Raw genomic sequence first — 19,306 nt, 5'->3', positions numbered from 1 at the left:
TTCTTACATATACATGACAAATACATTTGATAGGATGCCCATTTGTGGTTGGTGGACTTCCACTATGGACCTGATCAGCTATTGTAAGGTTTGTGGGTCCTATCTTGCCTCTGCAAGCTCCCTGAACTGGGTCGGCTATTGTCTATGGCTACCGGTAGTCTAACAATGCCCTGCTGTTCAGGTTGATGTTGGGAAACTCCTGTAAGAGGTTATTATAGGGTTCCCACATGGCTCCTTCCACTGATAGATGTCACCAATGAACTAAGGCCTCCTTAATTACTCACCAACCTGAGCGAACCCAGCAAAATTCAGTGATTTTGGAGGGCTCTGTCTAAAGCTGGCCATCAAGAGAGAAAGATGGCAATTTGGAACTACTGAACGAGAGTTTATAGCTGGCTATCAGTGTAATCCACTCAGACTGTGACAGGTTTAAGGCTCTATAATCCACTCAAAAACGCTAAGAGTCATCTTTATTCTTTACTAACAAGACTAGGGAAGAAAATGAGCTGGTACTTGGCTGGATTAATCCTTTGTCCAAGAGTTTAGGGACTAATTTATCAATTGCTTCTAATAATATGGGTATCTATAGGGTTTGACATTGGTCAGAGCAAACCAGGGTAGCAATGGTATTCGGTGGTCATGAACCCATGTACAGGACAGTTCAGTTGGTTCCTGAAACACCATGGAACACTCTTGTGACAAAGCCTAAAGATAGGCCTCCTGCTCTAGGGCTCTTAATTGGACCTAGCCCAAAGTTAGGGTTGGACTGACCTGATTAGAAGACAGAGGTACCACGGCTGTGACCCCTTCTTCATGGCTAATTCTCATGAGGGAAGCCTGGCTAACTGATCTAATTTTTTCAGGTCCATGGTGAGGCAGGCCTCTTTATCTAAGGTGATCCCAGCCCATAACCCGTTATGACAAAGCTCCCCTCATTGGAGAATTTCAATATTCGAAGATCGTGGTACAAAATGCTTGTATATTCCTAATAAGAAACAGCTAGCCAAAACCCAAATTTTTCACAATTAATCAACCTTCAAGCTTCGCATTCAGAGAAAAAGAAACTAATTATTACATAAATCAAACAACATATTGAATTTTTTTTGAAGCCAACAGATTGACGTAGAGAATGGATTATATCATGACAGTGAGAGATATTGGGAAAATTCAATATAAATCCAATTTTATATATTTCATGAACTGCGATTGACCTAAAAATTTCTCCCAGGCCTCAGCTGATATTCCCAAAAGTAAATAAGAAGCAAAAGGTAAGTTTGATGAGGGTTACCCAGTAGCAACTCTTCTTAAATCCCACCCTGACAAGTTTGCTGCTTCAGTAAGAGCTTCCCTCCACCTTTGTACCTTTTCTATCATCCCTAAAGCCCTGAAATGCTCTTCGTGAGTCATAAACGCTTGCGAGAAACTCCCTGTCTGTTTCCTGACATTCGATGGGTCGACGTCATAGAAGATGGGAAGAACCCATTGACCGACCTTTTTTCTGCATTCCAAGATTTTCACAAGTTCATCAAGGCACCATCTTGAAGTAGCATAGTTCTTAGAGAAAACAATGATTGCAATCCTTGACTTTTCTATTGCTTCCAGTATTGCTGGAGCAACTTCTTCGGTTCTCCCAAGTTCGATATTGCACCTAAAAGTGTGAATTCCTATTTGGACCAAAGCTGTATAGAGGTGACTGGTGAAATTCGTGTAGGTATCTTCACCTTTGAAACTTAGGAAGACGTCGTGATTCCACTGAAGGTTCGAAGCAGAAGATGGCGAAGCTTTACTAGCCATCTTTGAAGAAACCACTGAAGATTGATCCAAAACAGCCACCGAAACAACGAATTAACGTGTGACTGAGAGAGGAAATTAGTTGCAGTGTTATGGCGGCAAATGATGAAATGAGATGGACATATGGTGGGTACTGTGTACAATTCGCGTCTTGTGTAAGCAACGAAGGTGAAAAAGTGAAGATTCTTCTCCAATCTCCACTCCACGTCCGTCCAAATATCCGCTACGCGCACTTGCGAGTAAGTTAAACTTTGGGATATTGTGCAAACTTTTTTCTTTTGTCCTAAATTAATCCTGGGTTTTCGAGCCCTGTGGATGAATTTTTATTAGTTGAAATTCACTTATCAGACCGATCCAAGTTGTCCATTTAAGGATTTATATCACCAAAATGGTGAACGAATTTCTGACAACTCTATTGACGGCGAGGCCGGATCTCTTATACTTGGGTTCGGCTTTTTTCAGGGCCTAGTGTATATGGGCACTGTTCGCGCAAAATGAAGACTCGCCAGTTGCCACGCACCTTTTCTCTGGTGTAATCATTTAAAACGTACAAAAATAATAAACGGTGCTGAATAGTAGATGTCGTTAGAATCTTTCTCAAAAACTCGGGTATTGGTCATGGGAAAGCATACAAGGAAATCATGAATGAAATGCAACACCGATTACCGGAGGAAAACTCAGGTATTCTTAACACTGGTTTGCTGTACAGTAAGATGAAGTTACATTTTAGGTTTTGGGGAAAACAAAAGTTGAGAATGAAATGCAATACCTAAATGTTTTGGGGAAGAAAATTTGAAAAAAAAAATCAATACCTGAATTTTTCTTTGGTCGCCGGTGATAGATGTTGGCCGCCGCCAGTTGGAGAGGAAGAGAATGGGAGGGAACAAGGTTCACCGCCGTTTATTGGCTTCACACACTTGAAGCAGTTACACGAGAGAAAGGACACATGGTGCATCTTTATTTTGCGGCCGAACTCCTTACACTTGCCGATTTTATATCTGCGCCCAACAAGGGGCACCCCACAATGTCCCATTGCATATCTCAATTATGTATTGTGAATATCTCCCAATAATAATATCAGAGCAGTACCAATCATACAATGACACATCAACATTGCGTATTTTTACACCCATTCAATCTTCCTAGTTTTTTTTCAGAACACCTAACCCATAAATGTATAAAAGTTCCATAACACTCAGTTTGGTAACTAAGCCTAAAGAACATCTTCACCTCTCTGTTTTCAATCCATTGTCTTCTATCTAAAGGTTTTGTAAAAGTATTGCAGGATCAAAGCAAGAATGTAGGGTTGATAAAAGAAACAAAACAATATATGTTCAATTAATTTCATATTACCTCTTTGATAAAAACTAGACTACAATCCAGTTACAATAATTCCTCATGAAATGGCAAAAGAAGAAAATAAAGGAAAATGAGAAAAATAAAAGATACAAAATAATGAAGTTCCACGTTCAGTGGAATCACGAATCAATGCCACCCCACTTAATAAATGTAAAATTTATTTCAGCTCCCCTGCCATGTCATCAAAATTAAAGTTTCTTACCTATTAGACCCCTCATCCCAATGGTAACTTCCAGTCTTCTTCCTCATTCGAACCGAATGCAACAGCGTCTCCACTTTTCAGAGGCGAAAGCTAAAGAATTTTTCCATTGTCTTCTTGCTCACCCCATTTCTCAAAGGCAAAACATCTTTGATCGTCTTCTCATTCAAACCAAATCAGCAGCATCTTCTTCTTTCTCGAATCTACCAATGGTAACTTCCACTCTTCTTCCTCATTTGAACAGAATGCAGCATCATTTTCTTCTTCCTCGAAACTACCAATGGTAACTTTCAATCTTCTTCCTCATTCGAACCGAATGTAGCAGTTTCAATCTTCTTCCTCATTCAAACCGAACACAATATCTTACTCACCAAAGCTAAATTTCAAAACTACAACATTTTACCACGTCTTCTTCTTCCTCATTCGAACCAAGAGCTCTATAGCATCTTACTTACCGAAGCTAAATTTCGAAGGTCAAGCATTTTACCACCACGTCTTCTTCTTCCCCATTCAAACCAAGATAGCCTGTATTTTCGGCACAACGCCTGTGTACTCGATTCATTCTAGTTTGGCCACCCGTGCATTTACTTTGTTACACTTTTTTCCATAATTGGTTGCCATAAGGACCTCTGCAAATGAATATTTGAATGTTGCTTAGTTCAACTCTAATGAAAATTAAGTGTTTAATGTTGATTTAGATATGAATGTCGTTACCATGGGTTATGAACATTTGTAGGTATGAATAGCCAACGAAGTGTCGGGAATGAATGTCCGAGTAGTTTGCAATATGATACTAAGTACTACTATTGCAAACGAAAATGCATCCTCCGAATTTCAACAACTCGAAATAACCCACAAAAGTTATTTTATAGATATCGATTAAAATCCGAGGTAATATTTTTAGTGGGATGATATTATTTGTTAGCATCGATGTAAGGCATGTATATTGCTAATGACATGTATTGCACTTGCAGGAGCAGGTGTTTGATAACCCAACAAGTGAAAGTGATTATATTGGTGGTTGCAAATTTTTTGAGTAGGCAAATCCTCGAAGTTGGTCTAATGATGTACATCGAGAAATCGTCATGGCGATGTTCTAGAATACCTTGAAAAAGTGGAGAGAGCAGACGATGATGAAATTAGTCCATGAGTTACCTACTGAAAAGATGGCTACAATTAAGCAACTTGTTTTTGTTCTTTTTGTTATTATTCTCCTTACATTGGTGGTATGGAAATAGTTCATCATTGATGGTGAATACGTAGGTTTAGTGTTTTTAATATTGCGTTAAAAGACTCCCCCTTTTGTTTCCATGTTGGTGAACTATTTTTGTATCTTATTGTAATTATTTCAACTTTTTAAATATCAATATATAAACGTAAATTGTTTAGAAGATTTTTTTTCCTGATTAAGAAGTATATCTTAATTCATCGAAGATACCATTCGACAAGAGGCAGAGAAGCTCAGGCTCACCAGGAAGTCCACTAGATTGGCCTCTGCGTGATTTTGCCAATTTCCAAAAGCTGTCTAGGGGGGCGCGAGGGCCAATGGGTGGCAGAACCACCTCCATGGTGTGGGAAGAGGTCCCTTGGATGTACCTAGATGAGGCAAAGATGCCCCAGGCCAACAAGGAAGGCCGACGGTGGGAAACAGGGCTTTTGTAAAACCACCGTTTCCCACCACCGGCTTGGGCCATCAAGCCAATGGGTGTTCGGAAGGTGTCAAGATGCTTGTTGGTTGAGTGGCAATAGGAGGGAGGGGGTCTGGTGGCCATCGCACCCCTCCTCACCCATCGGATCGACCTCTGGGCGATTCTGCCAATTCCTAGAAAAGGTCCTGGAGGGAGGGTGCGGGGGTAGTCGGGTGGGGGACCCACCTCCTCGGTGTGGGAAGAGGTCCCCTACAAGTACCCAGATGAGGAGGAGATGCTCAAGGCCAACGAGAAGGCCGACGGTGGGAAATGATGCTTTTACAGAAACATCGTTTCCCACCATCAGGCTGATGGGCGATCAGAAGGTTTCAGGATGCTCGTTAGGTTAGTGGCAGTAGGAAGTAGTGGATTTGGTGACCATCGCACCCCTCCGCACCCACCGAATCGGCCTCCAGGTGAGTCTAGCAATTCCTAGAAGTGGTCCCGGAGGGGTGGCGCGTTCGTAGTCGAGCAACAAAACCACATGCACAGGGTGGGGAGAAGTCCCCCGGACATACCCAGATGAGGTGGAGATGACCTAGACCAACAGGAAAGGCCGACGATGGAAAACAATGCTTTTATAGAACCACCGTTTCCCACCATCGGCTCAGGCCATCAGACCGATGGGCGATCGGAAGGCTTCAGGATGCTTGTTAGGTTAGTGGCAATAGGGGTGCAGGGATCTGCCTCTGAGCGATTTTGGCAATTCCTAAAACCGGTCCTGAAGGGGGGAGCGGGGGTAGTCGGGCGGCGGAACCACATGCACAGGGAGGGGAGAGGTCCCCTGGACATACCTAGATGAGGCAGAGATGCCCTGGGCCAACGGGAAAGGCCGATGATGGGAAATAGTGCTTTTGCAGAACCACCATTTCAGACCGTCAACCCGGGCCATTGGACCAATGGGCGATTGGGAGGTTTTAGGATGCTCGTTGGGTTAGTGATAGTAAAAGGAGTGGGTTTGGTGGCCATCGCACCCCTCAGCACCCACCAGATTGGCCCCCAGACTATTTTGGCAATTTCCATAAGCGGTTCTAGAGGGCGGGTGCGGGGGTAGTCAGACGGTCGAACCACATGCACAGGGAAGGGAGATGTCCCCTAGATGTACCCAAATGAGGCAGAGATGCCCCGAGCCAACAGGGAAGGCCGACAGTGGGAAACGGTGCTTTTGTAAAACCTCTGTTTCCCACCGTTGGTCCGGGCCATCGAGCCGGTGGACAACCACAAAATTTTTGTATGCTCGTTGGGTTAGTGGCATTAGGGGGAGTGGGTTTGGTGGCTATTGCACCCCTCCACACCCGTTGGATCGGCCTCCGGGTGATTCTAACAATTCCCAGAAGTGGTCTCGGAGGGGGGCGCAGGGGTAGTCGGGCAGCGGAACCACCTTCTCGGGGTGGGGAGAGGTCTCCTACAAGTACCTAGATGAGGAGGAGGTGCCCCAGGCCAACGTGGAAGGCCGATAGGCGATCAGAAGGTTTCGGGGTTTTCATTGGTTTAGTGACAATAAAAGGAGAGGGTTTGGTGGCCATCGCACCCCTCCGCACCCCGTATTGGCCCCTAGGCGATTCGGGTAATTCTCATAAGCGATTTTGGAGAGGGGGTGCGGGGGTAGTCAGACGATGGAACCACATGCACAGGGAAGGGAGAGGGCCCCTAGACCTACCCAGATGAGGCCGAGATGCCCTGTGCCAATAAGGAAGGCCGATAGTGGGAAACAGTGCTTTTGTAGAACCATTGTTTCCCACCATTGGTCCGGGCCATTGGGCTGGTGGGCGACCGAAAAATTTTTGTATGCTCGTTGGGTTAGTGGTAGTAAGGGGAGTTAGTTTGGTAGCTATTGTACCCCTCCGCATCCACTAGATCGGTCTCTGAGTGATTCTGGCAATTCCCATAAGTGGTCCCGAAGGGGGGTGTGGGGGTAGTCGGGCATCGGAACCACCTTCTCGGGGTGGGCAGAGGTCTCCTACAAGTACCCAGATGAGGAGGTGATGCCCCGGGCCAACGGGGAAGGCCGACGGTGGGAAACAGTGCTTTTGCAAAGCCACTGTTTCCCACCTTCAGCCCAGGCCATCGGGCTGATGGAAGATCGGAAGGTTTTGGAATGCTCATTGGGTTAGTGGTAGTAGGGGGAAGTGGGTTTGATAGCCATCGCACCCCACCACACTTACCGGATCGGCCTCCGGTTGATTTTTCCATTTCCTATAAGCGGTCCTGGAGGGGGGTGCAGGGGTAGACGGGCAGTGGAACTACCTCCACGGGATGGGGATAGGTCCCATGGATGTACCCAGATATAGAGAACATGCCCCAAGCTAAGTATCAAAAGTGCGAGTAAGTATCAAAAGTACGCAACTACTATCATTACAATTTCCAGATAGCGACGATACAACTAACATTAAAATTTCCCAATAGGTAGTAAACATAAGGGTGGGCTGGAGTGCGGAAGGGACCATATAACTACTGACGTTACAGATTGTTGCTCAATACACTACTTTCTACCCGTGCTCTCATCTCTGTGACTTCGCGTCCAAGCTCCAAATTTTGCTGGCACAAAGCCAAATTCTCTTGCACCAAAGCGTCCAAATCTCTCAGTAGGATCCAACTCTACCTCAAAGCGTTGCGGTATTTTGGGTATGTGATATCCACCACACGAACATGGTGGTCTTCTCTGATATGACGAATTCCTTTAGCAACCGCTATTTGTATGCTCGCCCCCAACAATGGACATAGTTCGCTAGTAAATGATACCTCGTGACCACCCACGTTGAAAGCCATGGTTGCTTGGTAGAGACTATTTCCGGAACTCATGATCCAGTCAGTATCCGATGCATTCAATTCGCGAAGGATCAAGTTAAACAACTCCATTTGTGGAAGAATGACAGTGGTAAAGTTATTCTGCTTCATCGTCGACTTGAAAACTGAGTATAATTTGGTTAGAATGTGAAGTGTATTAACCAAACTAACATTTTCCACTCCATTTATAGATGTTTTAAGAGCCTGGGCGGTTTGTCGACGGGTCATCGTATTGACCGATTGACATGCATCACACTGCAGTGCACAGACTTTGCATCTGATTGTCCCTTGGTCATTTGACTGCAACTCATACCGCCATATCCTTTACACTCGAATGGCCATCAGTCATTGACTTGCACCGCCATCCCATCGATTCTATGCCAGCCTTGGACCCCGTGCATGGGTGACCAAGTCATGGGTCAACCAGTACATAAGTCTGGCCTATACCTCCAACCTATGGTGATGTCTATCAATGGGTAACCCACTGACCGATTGACATGCATCACACTACATTGCTCTTACTCTGCAACGGATTGCCCCATGGTCATTGGGCTGCAACTCGTATCTCCATATCCTTTACACTCGAGTGTCCATGGGTCATTAACCTGTTAGACAGTTTTGTATGCCCTTAGCTTCAATCAAGATGATGTACTTTATGAGTTTATTGTAAATGAATAAAAGTGCATATTTGATTCATGTTCCCTTGGTATGTTTCTGTATAATACCCTTAAACTGGACACTTAATGAGACTCGTGTTAGTTTAGAATGTTCGCAACCAGTGGGTCGGTCTGGGGAGACCTATCTTGACAAGGCTGACACTATGGTGCCACCAAGTCGGTTGGGGTGGTCTGTCTCAGCTGCCAGGGTGAGACCCTAGGCACATACAGTGTAGGATTAATTGAATCTATGAACTGGACCAGATTTCCAGTATTGCCCTGGACATTGGAGATTGATGGGCAAAACTGAAAAGTTACACCTGACCCCTAAACTCGATTATGATATTGGACTAGTTGTCGGATTGGGCTGCCTTTGATATACCATTCAGTGAGATCCTTATGGGCAATACTGGAAAGTTACACCTAACCCCTAGACTCGATTATGATACTGGACTATGTGTCGGATTAGGCTGCCTTTGAAATACCATTCAGTGAGATCCTTAGTGGGGGTCAAAACCTGGGTATGTTGGGACAGTCTGAGAATTCATCTGAGTGGGTGATCATAGTGACAGGATCAGTCCCTTTGTCGAACAAAGGTAATGATCGAGGATGCACTCTCACTAATGGAAAGCAAGACTGTCGGCAGCCGATTTCAATCGTTGAGATTTGTTTTGCAAAATATGTTCTATGAGAACATTGTCGAGTCCAATCCAAGCTCGTATGCCACATATAGTATCTGATGTGGTGCAATCCGGCTGCTCCCAGCTAGAGATGATCATGCTACCAGCAACGACGGGAGTTAAGGAACCTACAAGAGATGAACCAGAGAACCCGAGGTGGCTAACCTGATGAGGTCACTCTAATGGTTAAGCTAGCACTTAGTCGTTAGCTTGAAGATGATATCAGATTATGAGAGAGCTAGAGAACAGAGATTACGCATACCTTCGCCCGTGGGGGGTGAGGTCTTTATATACTGGAGTCCTCATGGGTTTGGTGGAGTGGTTCCTGGATCCTCACTGTTTTGGGATCCGTTTCCGTGTTAAGTTGGTGATAATGCCACTAACCGGTAAGGTTGTCCATCTCCGCCTGAATCGGGGAGTGGGTGAGCTAATATAACCGTTAGAAAGTATGATCCCGTAAGATGTGGGGTACGGTGGTGAGATCCTCGGGGTCATGCGGAAGTCGACCTGACTAGGTAGCGAGTTGCCAGTAAAGTGCTGGGCTGCTTGGTGGCGAGCTACCTAGTGGCGAGCTGCCTGAGCTCGTGTTCTTCAGACTCGACCTGCTCTGAATGCTGGTGCCTTAGTACCGAGGTGATCTTGAACCAAGGTAGGCTTGTCTTGAGCTGGACTCTTTCCGAGGTGGTCCATTTGTCCAGGCTCGATGTGTAACAGACTTGGTACCGCTATCCTGGTCGCGATCTAGTACCTAGGTGATCTTAGTTTGGGATGATCTTAGCTCGAAGTAACTTTAGTTCGGGGTAACAGGGTACCCGAGGTCGCTTTGTAGCGAACTGATCACACCGAGTTGTCACTACATGCCGAGTTATGTCCACGTGTCGAACTGATCATGCTGAGTTATTACCTATGTCGAGTCACGTCCACATGTTTCCTTGTTACAAGGTCGGGCCAAATTACCCTTCATCAATTGCACCCCACTCCCCGAGCCAGGGGTTCCGACCCAGTGCGGGGAGTTCATGATGAGCCAAGTGGATTTGGTCTAAAGTTCAGGTAGTTAGTCAAACAAATCACTAGTCGGACTTGTTCGACCGCCTGGCTCAATCGGAAAAAACCTAGGTCGCGTTTGTCTACGCGCGGATGTCATGGGGTCTATAAACTCTATGGATGCCAAAAAACGTGCTAAACGATTTCGCCCTTGGGGGTCACGCAACCGGTTTTCCTAGGAGCCGTTGGATCGATTTGATCTTGACCATTAGTTCTCAGACATAACGACTATAAATGGGGGGCTTGCAACTCTTTTTTCTCATCGTAAATTCTATGATTGAGCTCTCCCGAGGTCGTGTCGGAGTCTTCCAACTCATTCTTCTCTTTGTTTTCCGTGGTCGTTCTTCTTTTTGATAAATCTGGTTTTCCTGTTCTTTTTGTTTTTTTAATTATGTCTAGTTCTATCGTAAACAGCCTTCTAGGTAGTTCTAGCAAGGCTGAGGGTGTTGTGGTGCAATCCACTACCCCTGTCGGGGAGGTTAGCTCGCCATGGGGTGATTCCCCTCTCCAATCTCTAGAGGGAACTTCTATTCCCAAAGTTGATCCATCTCGGCTCGAGGAGATAGAAGTTCGGGAAGAGGGTCCACCCTCCATAACGGAGGCCCCATCTTCTTCCCGAAGTTGGAAGTCAGATGACTTCAGTCCTTCTAACCTGACCTCGTATAGGTTAATGTACCTAGTGTCTCGTTGTTGTCTTCCCAATAGCTTGGTTTTTAGCCTTCTCCTAGGTCAATACCTTTGGGCACATGATCACCACGAGTTTGCAATTTTTGAGGAGCAGCTCATTGCCGGGCTGCGCTTCCCGCTTCACCCCTTCCTGATAGAGGTAGTCAAGTATTTCAACATCACCATCGACCAACTACACCCGTACACTCTTCAAAACATAGTTGGTACTATCTCCCTCTACCACGAGTACAACCGGCCTCTATCCCTAGGCACCTTCTACTCGATCCACGATCAAACAGAATTCTGCCTGTCTGCGTGGGGACGTCAGAAAAATTCATTACATTTTACCTCGGCTTGGATTCAAAATTCCGTTTGGCTGCCCGAACAAGGTTCTAGCTTGGAGAGGAGGTATTTCATCGTCCGAAATCCGGAGGGGTGGTCTTTTCCAACTCATTGGAGGGTAGCTATTAAGGATCTCGGGGTGAGCTTGGACGCAGAAACTAGGGTAGTAATCAACTCGTGGAGGGACCTCAGCCTCGAGATGAAGAATTTCCGGACCGAGGACAAGCTTGTGCAAGCTAGTTTGAACCCTCCAGGTAGGTTCCTACCTCGACCTTTTACTTTTAAGGTTTAAGATTAGTTCGCGGCTAATACTTTTGCTCTTGCAGTTACCAAGCCAAAGGTCGATGCCGAGAGCCTCCTTCAGAGTTCTGGGAGGGGGAATAAGAGGAAAGCCTCCAAGAAGTTTGTCGGGAAGCCGGGCCTTTAACCTCTACACCGTCTGAGGTCTTGGCCGCGGAGCCGATCTCCAACAAGCTCCTTGGGGAGGAAGTTCATGCTCAACCCCCCATAGTGGATCTAGACGACGACCAAGAGGAGGGTGCCTAGCCTCCTGAACCGAGGAACGCCCAAACAAAAAAGTTCCCAAAAAGCGCTTCTACAATGGAGAGTGCCTCTGCGCCCGAGCAGGAAAGTGTCTCACCTCGCGAAACAGAGGGTGCTTCTGTACTAAGGCCCGAGCCCCCCAAGCGGAGTATAACGATGCTTAAGCTCGGGATGCGCATGAGCAGGGATGCCATCTTTCCCGAGGAGGTCGCAGAATGGGATGATATGTCCACGGCCCATCTTGGAAGTCAAGCCGCCAGGTACTACATGGTGGTAAGAATTTTACTTTGCATTTTATTCATTTGTCAATTTCAAATGTACTTACTTTGGTTTTATTCACTAGGTGGATTCCGCCATTCACTCGTTGATGTGTCGGTCCGAGCTCTGCTTAAAGAAGGCTCAGGACGCCGAGGAGAAAGCCCAACAGCTTCATCGTGACCTGGAAATAGCTCGGGGAGAGGTGCATTTGGCCAAGACGGGAGCCGAGAGCCAAAAGCAGCTGATCTCAGTTCTAATTGATGAGAAGGTGAAGCATCAGGAACAAATCTCTACGCTTACCGAGGAGAGATCGAAAGCAACAGGAGCAGATCTCGGTACCAATTGAGGAGAAGGTGAGGCTTCAACAAGAAGTTGAAAACCTCGAGGTGATGGCTCAAGAGCGAACTAAGATCTTCGTGACCGCCATCCAAGAGGTGCGGCTGAAGAGAGAAGCCATGACATCAAGTGCTTCAAGGAGTCATCAGAGTTCCACGATCTCTACATTGAGTATGGTTCTAGGTTGAGTATGGTTCAAGCTCCTACCGCTCCTGCTTCAAGCTGCAAAGGTACTTGGTTCGGTAGAAGTTCCCTGACCTAGATCTCAAAGCCATCACTATGTCGGGCCTTACCCTCGAGGAGGCGAAAGCAGCGAACGAAGAGCCTGACTCGTCGGAGGAGGAAAGAGATGACGAAGTCGACGAGGCAGGCCCCTCGAGTGAGGAGGATAGGGGAGAGCACATGGAGAACGATCCGGTTGGCAGTCCTTCTGTGTGATTCAGATTTTTCCTTCTTCTTGTGTTTTGAATGTACACCCCGAGGCCACAGAGCCCGGGTTACGATGAAATCCCTCTACTTACATTTTTTACTAATGAAAATGCGAATTTCTCTTGAGTAATCCTTGTGTGAAAATTTTCTAAGTATAGATAACCTTCGATCTGGGCAACCAGTGTATAGGTTACCTGAATTGTCGAGCTAACGAGCTGGACAACAAGTAAGGATAACCAAAGTAAAAAAATCTCTAAGTGTTTGCTACCCTGAAATGTCTACTTAGTTGGGGCAATTTTACATAGTGTATGACGATGTGAGCGACACCGCAGGGTCACCAAAGTAAAGAATTTTCTAAGTGTTCGTTACCCTGAACTTTCTACTTGGTAGGGGCTACTCATTTAAATGCCTATTGTCCCTTATGAGTCCGACCTATTGTTATATGTCGAGGTGGACTAGACATCATAGGGCTTATACCCGAGCTGTCTAGGCCTTAGGCATTAGGGGTAGTTTGCCTATACCAAAGAGGCGATTAGGACTTATATGCCCATCCCAAGGAGGTGAATAGGTCTATTGTGGTATTTTAGCCCTTAGGCTATGAGAGTGACTCATAGTCCACTCCTAGATTTTGCCCATGTCGAAGAGGCAACTGGGACTTATGCGGTGCCAAAGTCTTTTATCGGCCCGGCGCTTTAGTCCTTGGATTTCTGGGAGTGACTCACAGTTCGCTCCCTAGTTCGACAATCACAAGTAGTATCGCCTTAAATAGATGATGTTCCAAGCTCAAGGTATTAGTTTTCCTTCTATGGTTTTGAGCTTCTACGTACCTTCCCCGAGTACCCACTTTACTCGGTAGGGGCCTTCCCAATTTGGTTCGAGCTTACCAACACTGGACAAAGGCACCATAACTTTTCGATGGACCAGGTCTCCAACACGAAAGTGCTGCTTCTTGACCCAGGCATTATAGTACCGAGCCACTCTTTGTTGGTAAGTTGCGGTCCAAATATTTGGGATGTCCCATACTTCTTCCACCAGGTCGAGGTTAGTACGAAGCTCGTCATTGTTTGCTTCTTTGTCGTATGCCTCCTGGCGTAATGTAGGTACTTCAATCTCAACTGGGATTACTGCTTTTGTGCCGTAGGTGAGGTTGAAGGGGGTTTAACCTGTGGCGGTCTTGACAGTGGTTCAGTAAGCCCATAGTACACTGGGCTATTCATCTACCCATAGACTCTTAGCTTGGGCTAAGCGAGCTTTTAGCCCACGGAGTATAGCTCTGTTTGTGACTTTCGCCTACCCGCTTGCCTAAGGGTGTGCTACCGAAGTGAAGTTCTATTGTATCCCAATCTCGGCACACCAGTTCTGAAATTTAATATCTTCAAACTGCTTACCATTGTCAGAGATAAGCACCCGAGGTAGGACAAAGAAACATACTATATTCTTCCAAAAGAAGTTTTGTACGCTTTGGGTTGTGATTGTTGCCAAGGGTTCCGCCTCCACCCACTTCATGAAGTAATTCACTGCTACTACCAGAAATTTCTCCTGTCCTGTCACTGGCGAGAATGGTCCAAGAATGTCGATTCCCCACTGTGCGAAGGGCCATGGGCTAGTGAGGTACTTCAAGTCGGTAGCAAGTTGGTGATGGATGTTGGCGTGCCTCTGGCATTTATCGCACTTCTTGACAAGCTCGAGTGTGTCTGCCTTCATTGTGGGCCAGTAGTACCCTTGTCGCAGCGCTTTCTCAGCAATGGCCCTACCCCCTAGGTGTTTGCCACACAATCCTTCATGAGTGTCATGGAGAACGAGCTCAGCCTTTGAGGGTTGCAAGCAGCACAAGTAGGGGAGTGTGTAAGATTTTTGGTATAGCCATCCATTTATTATGACGTACTTGGCTGCCTATCGCTCTACCCTTTTGGCCACATTGCGATCTACAGGAAGGGTCCGATGAAGCAGGTAGCTCACGAATGGGTCAATCCAGCTCAGCTCTGCTTGTGCAACAGGAGCGACCTCTTGCCCCCCCCCTCCCCGAGAATGTTAGGCCAAGGCAGGTTCTCTATGAACACGGGACTCATGGTGTTGCCGCTCGTGTTGGCTAACCAGGATAAGGCATCGGTCACAGCATTCTTGGACCTTGGAATCTGCTTGACGAAGTATGACTGGAAGTCACGTAAAACTTCCCTGACCTTGGCTAGATAAGCAGCCATGGTGGGGTCAGGAGCTTCGTAATCACCGGTTACTTGGTTGACCACGAGCTGAGAGTCACTGCAAATGACGATGTGCTTCGCTTGTACTTCGTTTGCTAGCATGAGCCCAACTATCAGTGCTTCGTATTCCGCTTCATTGTTGGATGTTGCGAACTCGAACCGAAGTGTGTATTCTAGCTTCACCCTGCTTGGCCCATACAGAATGACTTTGGCACGGCTTCCTTGCTGATTTGATGAGCCGTCTTCATGAAGGATCCAGGGCTCCTCGTCCCAAGTTGGCTTCATTCTAACTGAGATTGGTGCCGCACTGGTTGAAACTTCCTCATCGTGCTCAGTCTCTATCAATTCAGGGACTGCGGTGCCGAAAGTGCATTCTGCTATGAAGTCGACCAAGGCTTAGGCCTTAATTGTTGTTCGGGGCTCATACCAGATGTCATACTGCTGAGTTCAATAGCCCACTTCATCAATCTTCCAGATACCTCGAGCTTGAATAAGACCTGCCTTAGAGGTTTATTGGTGAGGATGACTACAGAGTGGACTTGGAAGTACGGATGAAGCTTGCGAGCTGCTATGACCAGTGCATATGCCAATTTCTTGATCTTTGGGTACCTTGTTTCGGCATCCTGCAAAACTTTACTTACATAATAGGTAGGTTATTGGACCTGATCTACTTCCTTTATCAGTATTGAGCCGACCACCTCATCGCTCGTGGAGAGGTACAACTTTAAAACATCCCCCACCTCATGTTGGGTTAGGATCGGGATGCTAACTAGGTATTTCTTCAGCTTGTCAAAAGTGAGCTGGCACTCTTCAGTCCATTCAAAGTCCTTACTTTTCTTTATTTTCTTGAAAAAAGGCAGGCAACGATCTGCCAACTTGGACATGAAGCGGCTCAGAGCAGCTATATGGCCATTCGGCCTCTGAACCTCTTTCAATTTGCGAGGTGGCTTCATATCCAGGATAGCCTTTATTTTGTCGGGGTTCGCTTCGATGCCACGTCGATTAACTATGTAACCCAAGAATTTAACCGAGGTGACACCGAAGACACACTTGTTAGGGTTCAATTTCATATTATATTTACGTAGAATTTCAAAAATACATTGCAAGTCACTTATTAGACAATTTGAAAATCAGGTTTTGACGACCATGTCGTCTATATATCATTCAACCCTATTGCCGATCAACGGCTCAAATAGTCTGTTCACAAGTCTTTGGAAGGTCGCCCCAGCATTTTTTAGCCCGAAAGGCATGACCTTGTAACAATACAATCCAACTTCGGTTATAAATGTTGTTTTTTCCTCGTCAGTGGGGTCCTTCTTGATCTGGTTATAACCCGAGTACGTGTCCAGAAAACTCAGCAACTCATGCCCTGAGGTTGCATTTACAAGACGATCGATCTTAGGGAGCGGGAAACAATCCTTCGGGCAAGCTCGATTCAAGTAGTTACAGTCGATGCACATACGCCATTTGTCGTTGGCCTTTTTTGCCAAAACGGGGTTAGCTACCCAGCTCGGGTAGTGAACCTCCCCGACGAAACTGGCTTACGAGGAGTTTCCCAACCTCCTCATCGACTATCTTCCAGCGCTCCGAGGTGAGGTTACGATTCTTCTGTCTAACGGGCCTGACTATAGGATCAGTATTTAGCTTATGAGTTATCACCTTTGCATCTATACCGGGCATTTCTGCCACGAACCATGAAAATATGTCTAAATTTTTAAGTAAAAAGCTTACCAGCTGAGAACGGAGAGGTTCCTCAATCAATGCTCCGATCTGAAGAGTTCTGGCTGGATCTTCTTTTGAGGTCGGAAATGGACCGTCTCTTCAGTTAGTGTAGCTCGCTCCTCGGGATACTCCACGGGTCGCTCTAGCTCGACGTCGTCTGCTAGCTTGGCTTTCCCTTTAAGGGTGGCAACATAGAATTTGCGAGACTCGAGATGGTCACCTCGTCCTACCCCTACTCCGAAGTTCGTAGGGAACTTCATAGCCAAATAGTAGGTGGGCATTACCGCGCGAAGTGTGTGGGTGATGGGCTGACCTATAGTGGCATTGTACGGGGAAGGAGTCATGACCACCAAGAAGGTGTCCTCGAACCTTGCAATATTGGGCCACGTGCCGACCTCTATAGGTATTGAAATCTGCCCTAAGGGCCTAACTTCTTCTCCGTTGAAAACTACCAGAGGAGTACTTGTGGGCTTGATGTCACTTTCCTAGAGCTGAAGCTTGTCGAAAGCGTCCTTGAATATGATGTCAACCGAGCTTCCCGAATCCACTACGATGCGTTTAACTTCAAAATCATTGACCCTCATCCTTATGACTAGCGCATCATCATCGAGGTATTGAATCCAACACGCGTCATCCTCTGTGAAGAATATGGGGTCTTTGGGCCTTGGTCGTTTCGAAGGATTCTGCTCTTCTCGATCTAGTTCGCGAACCGAGGTCTTCCCCGCTTTTGAGGAGCAACCTGCGACAATTGACCCGCCAGTGATCATGTTGATTACTCCACAGACCGGTCTTTATTCGGGCGACTGCCTCTGTTCCTTATGTGTGATGCTGGACTCGGGAGCAGCTCTCCTCTGCTCCCCCTGTCGATCTGACTGGTTTTTATGACTTTTTTCTACAAAATTTTTCAAGTATCTACGACGGAAGAGTTCTTCAATCTCGTCGCAGAGGTTTTTACAATTTTTGGTACTATGATTGTGATCTCTATGGAAATGACTAAACACATTTTTTTTCTAGTGGCAGGATTTCCCCTCAACCGGGTGGCAACTTCACATAGGAGGAGTCCTTGATTGCCATGAGGATCTCCTCTCGCTTCGCGTTGAGAGGCGTGTAGCTCGTCCTTTCGACCAAAGGAGTTCGGGAGCGTCGACCTGACTTGTTTCCTCCCCTGGTTGGGGACTTGCTTTTTCTTCTTTTACTGCCACCATTTGTCGTCTGCCCTTCTTCTCTTCTCTGTCGGGGCTTCGGTCTTTTGATTCTTCTCCTCCTCGGTCTCGATGAATTGATCGGCGTGCTGAAGGAATTTGGTGATGTCTTTAGGCTTATTTGCTACCACGTGCCACTTGAATTCCATGTGAGTGATACCCTTCTTTGCCACCATGAGTCTTACAGCGGGATCTATGTCCAGAATCAGCAAACAAGTGTCATTGAAGCGTTTGATGTAGCTTCGAATCGACTCTCCTTCCCTCTGGACTATGCTGAGGAGGCTTTCTTGTCACCTCAGACATTTCTTGTTGGGGATGAAGTGCGAGGTAAACATTTGCACAAACTGTGCTCAACTCTTAACTGTCCCGAGCTAGAGGTTTCTGTACCATGTGCGTGCCACCCCTCTGAAGGTCATAGAGAAGGCAACGCACATGCAAGATTCATCGGCCCCAGTGAGGTGCATCTGATACTGGAAAGAGTCTATATGATCATTGGGGTCGAACAACCCATCATACTTGTCTAGCAAAGGCACTTTGAAGTCCTTCGGCATCCGAGTGGCTAGGAGCTCGGAGGACAAAGAAGATGACACAGAGAGGGGGGGGGGGAGCGGTTTTTGTGACTTCTGAGCTTACCTCCACCGTGCCTTTGGGCTGCCTGGGTCAGCTAGGCCCTACAAGCTGACTTGGAACTATTGCTCGGCGTGCCTTAGGACATTGCCTTCGCTACTTCTTGAGTGGGTCTGCATTGTTGCTGCTAGCTTTCGTGCTGTCAAGCAGTGTCTTGGCTTGAAGTGATTCAGACTACTGACGCTGGCTTCCGCAAACAGAAGGGCCTCATCTAGAGTATGCAGCCAGGATCATGAACCGGTTCCCTACAAGTGAAGCTACCGGTTGCACGGGATGGGGTGGACTAGATCTGGTGGGTCGAGTTTCTCCCGACCTGTTCACTTGCTGTGAGGCGGGTGGAGAGACTTGTCTTTCCCTTTCGCTGCAGGACAAGACCTGGGAAATCTCTTCTCGATGGTGCGGCTGCATTTCAGACTGCCTTGTATAAATACTTCGTAGCACATATATTTTCCCATTCATATAAACAGAATGACAAGACATGCATTCATGCACAGTGTAGAATCTTTGACTGCCAATGGGAAATTCGAGCTAGTGCACTAAGAGGAGGGCCAACGGTCCGAGTGCATAAGTACCAACCTCAACACTCACACACCACAACTGCATCATCCTTTGTAAGTTTTCCTACATCAAATAAGTTTTTAGGAAATCTTATTGTTGAGAAGATACGAGATAGTCCATCATACAGGGCAACAGATATCGTGAAGGACATCAGACGTAACTACGCATTGCAGTTAATGCATCAACAGGCTTGGAGGGGGAAAGAGGTCACAAAGTTC

General features: G+C 46.5%; 1 protein-coding gene across 4 annotated transcripts in view; it reads right to left on the bottom strand.

Annotated features, from left to right (window-relative positions):
• Positions 1–2,798, bottom strand: part of LOC148844177 (TMV resistance protein N-like) — a 53,139-nt gene extending 50,341 nt beyond the window's left edge. The window contains exons 1-2 of one of the 4 annotated variants that reach the window (XM_088960125.1): positions 2,604–2,764; positions 1,289–1,498 (exon numbers count right to left, since the gene is read on the bottom strand). In XM_088960125.1, coding sequence (XP_088816251.1) covers positions 1,289–1,498; positions 2,604–2,746 — 353 coding nt within the window. In that variant the 5' untranslated portion in view covers positions 2,747–2,764. Of the gene's footprint in view, positions 1–1,288; positions 1,862–2,603 lie in introns of those variants that run through there. The other 3 variants (XM_088960127.1, XM_088960126.1, XM_088960124.1) reach the window with 3 other exon arrangements.
• Positions 2,799–19,306: the final 16,508 nt, after the last annotated feature.

This window comes from Nelumbo lutea, chromosome 8, assembly GCF_056320005.1.
Source record: "Nelumbo lutea isolate HS-2025 chromosome 8, American lotus-T2T, whole genome shotgun sequence".
In the NCBI taxonomy this organism is placed as follows: domain Eukaryota; kingdom Viridiplantae; phylum Streptophyta; class Magnoliopsida; order Proteales; family Nelumbonaceae; genus Nelumbo; species Nelumbo lutea.
The sequence above is the reverse complement of the archived record's forward strand: the minus strand, read 5'-3'. Positions and strand labels throughout refer to the sequence as shown.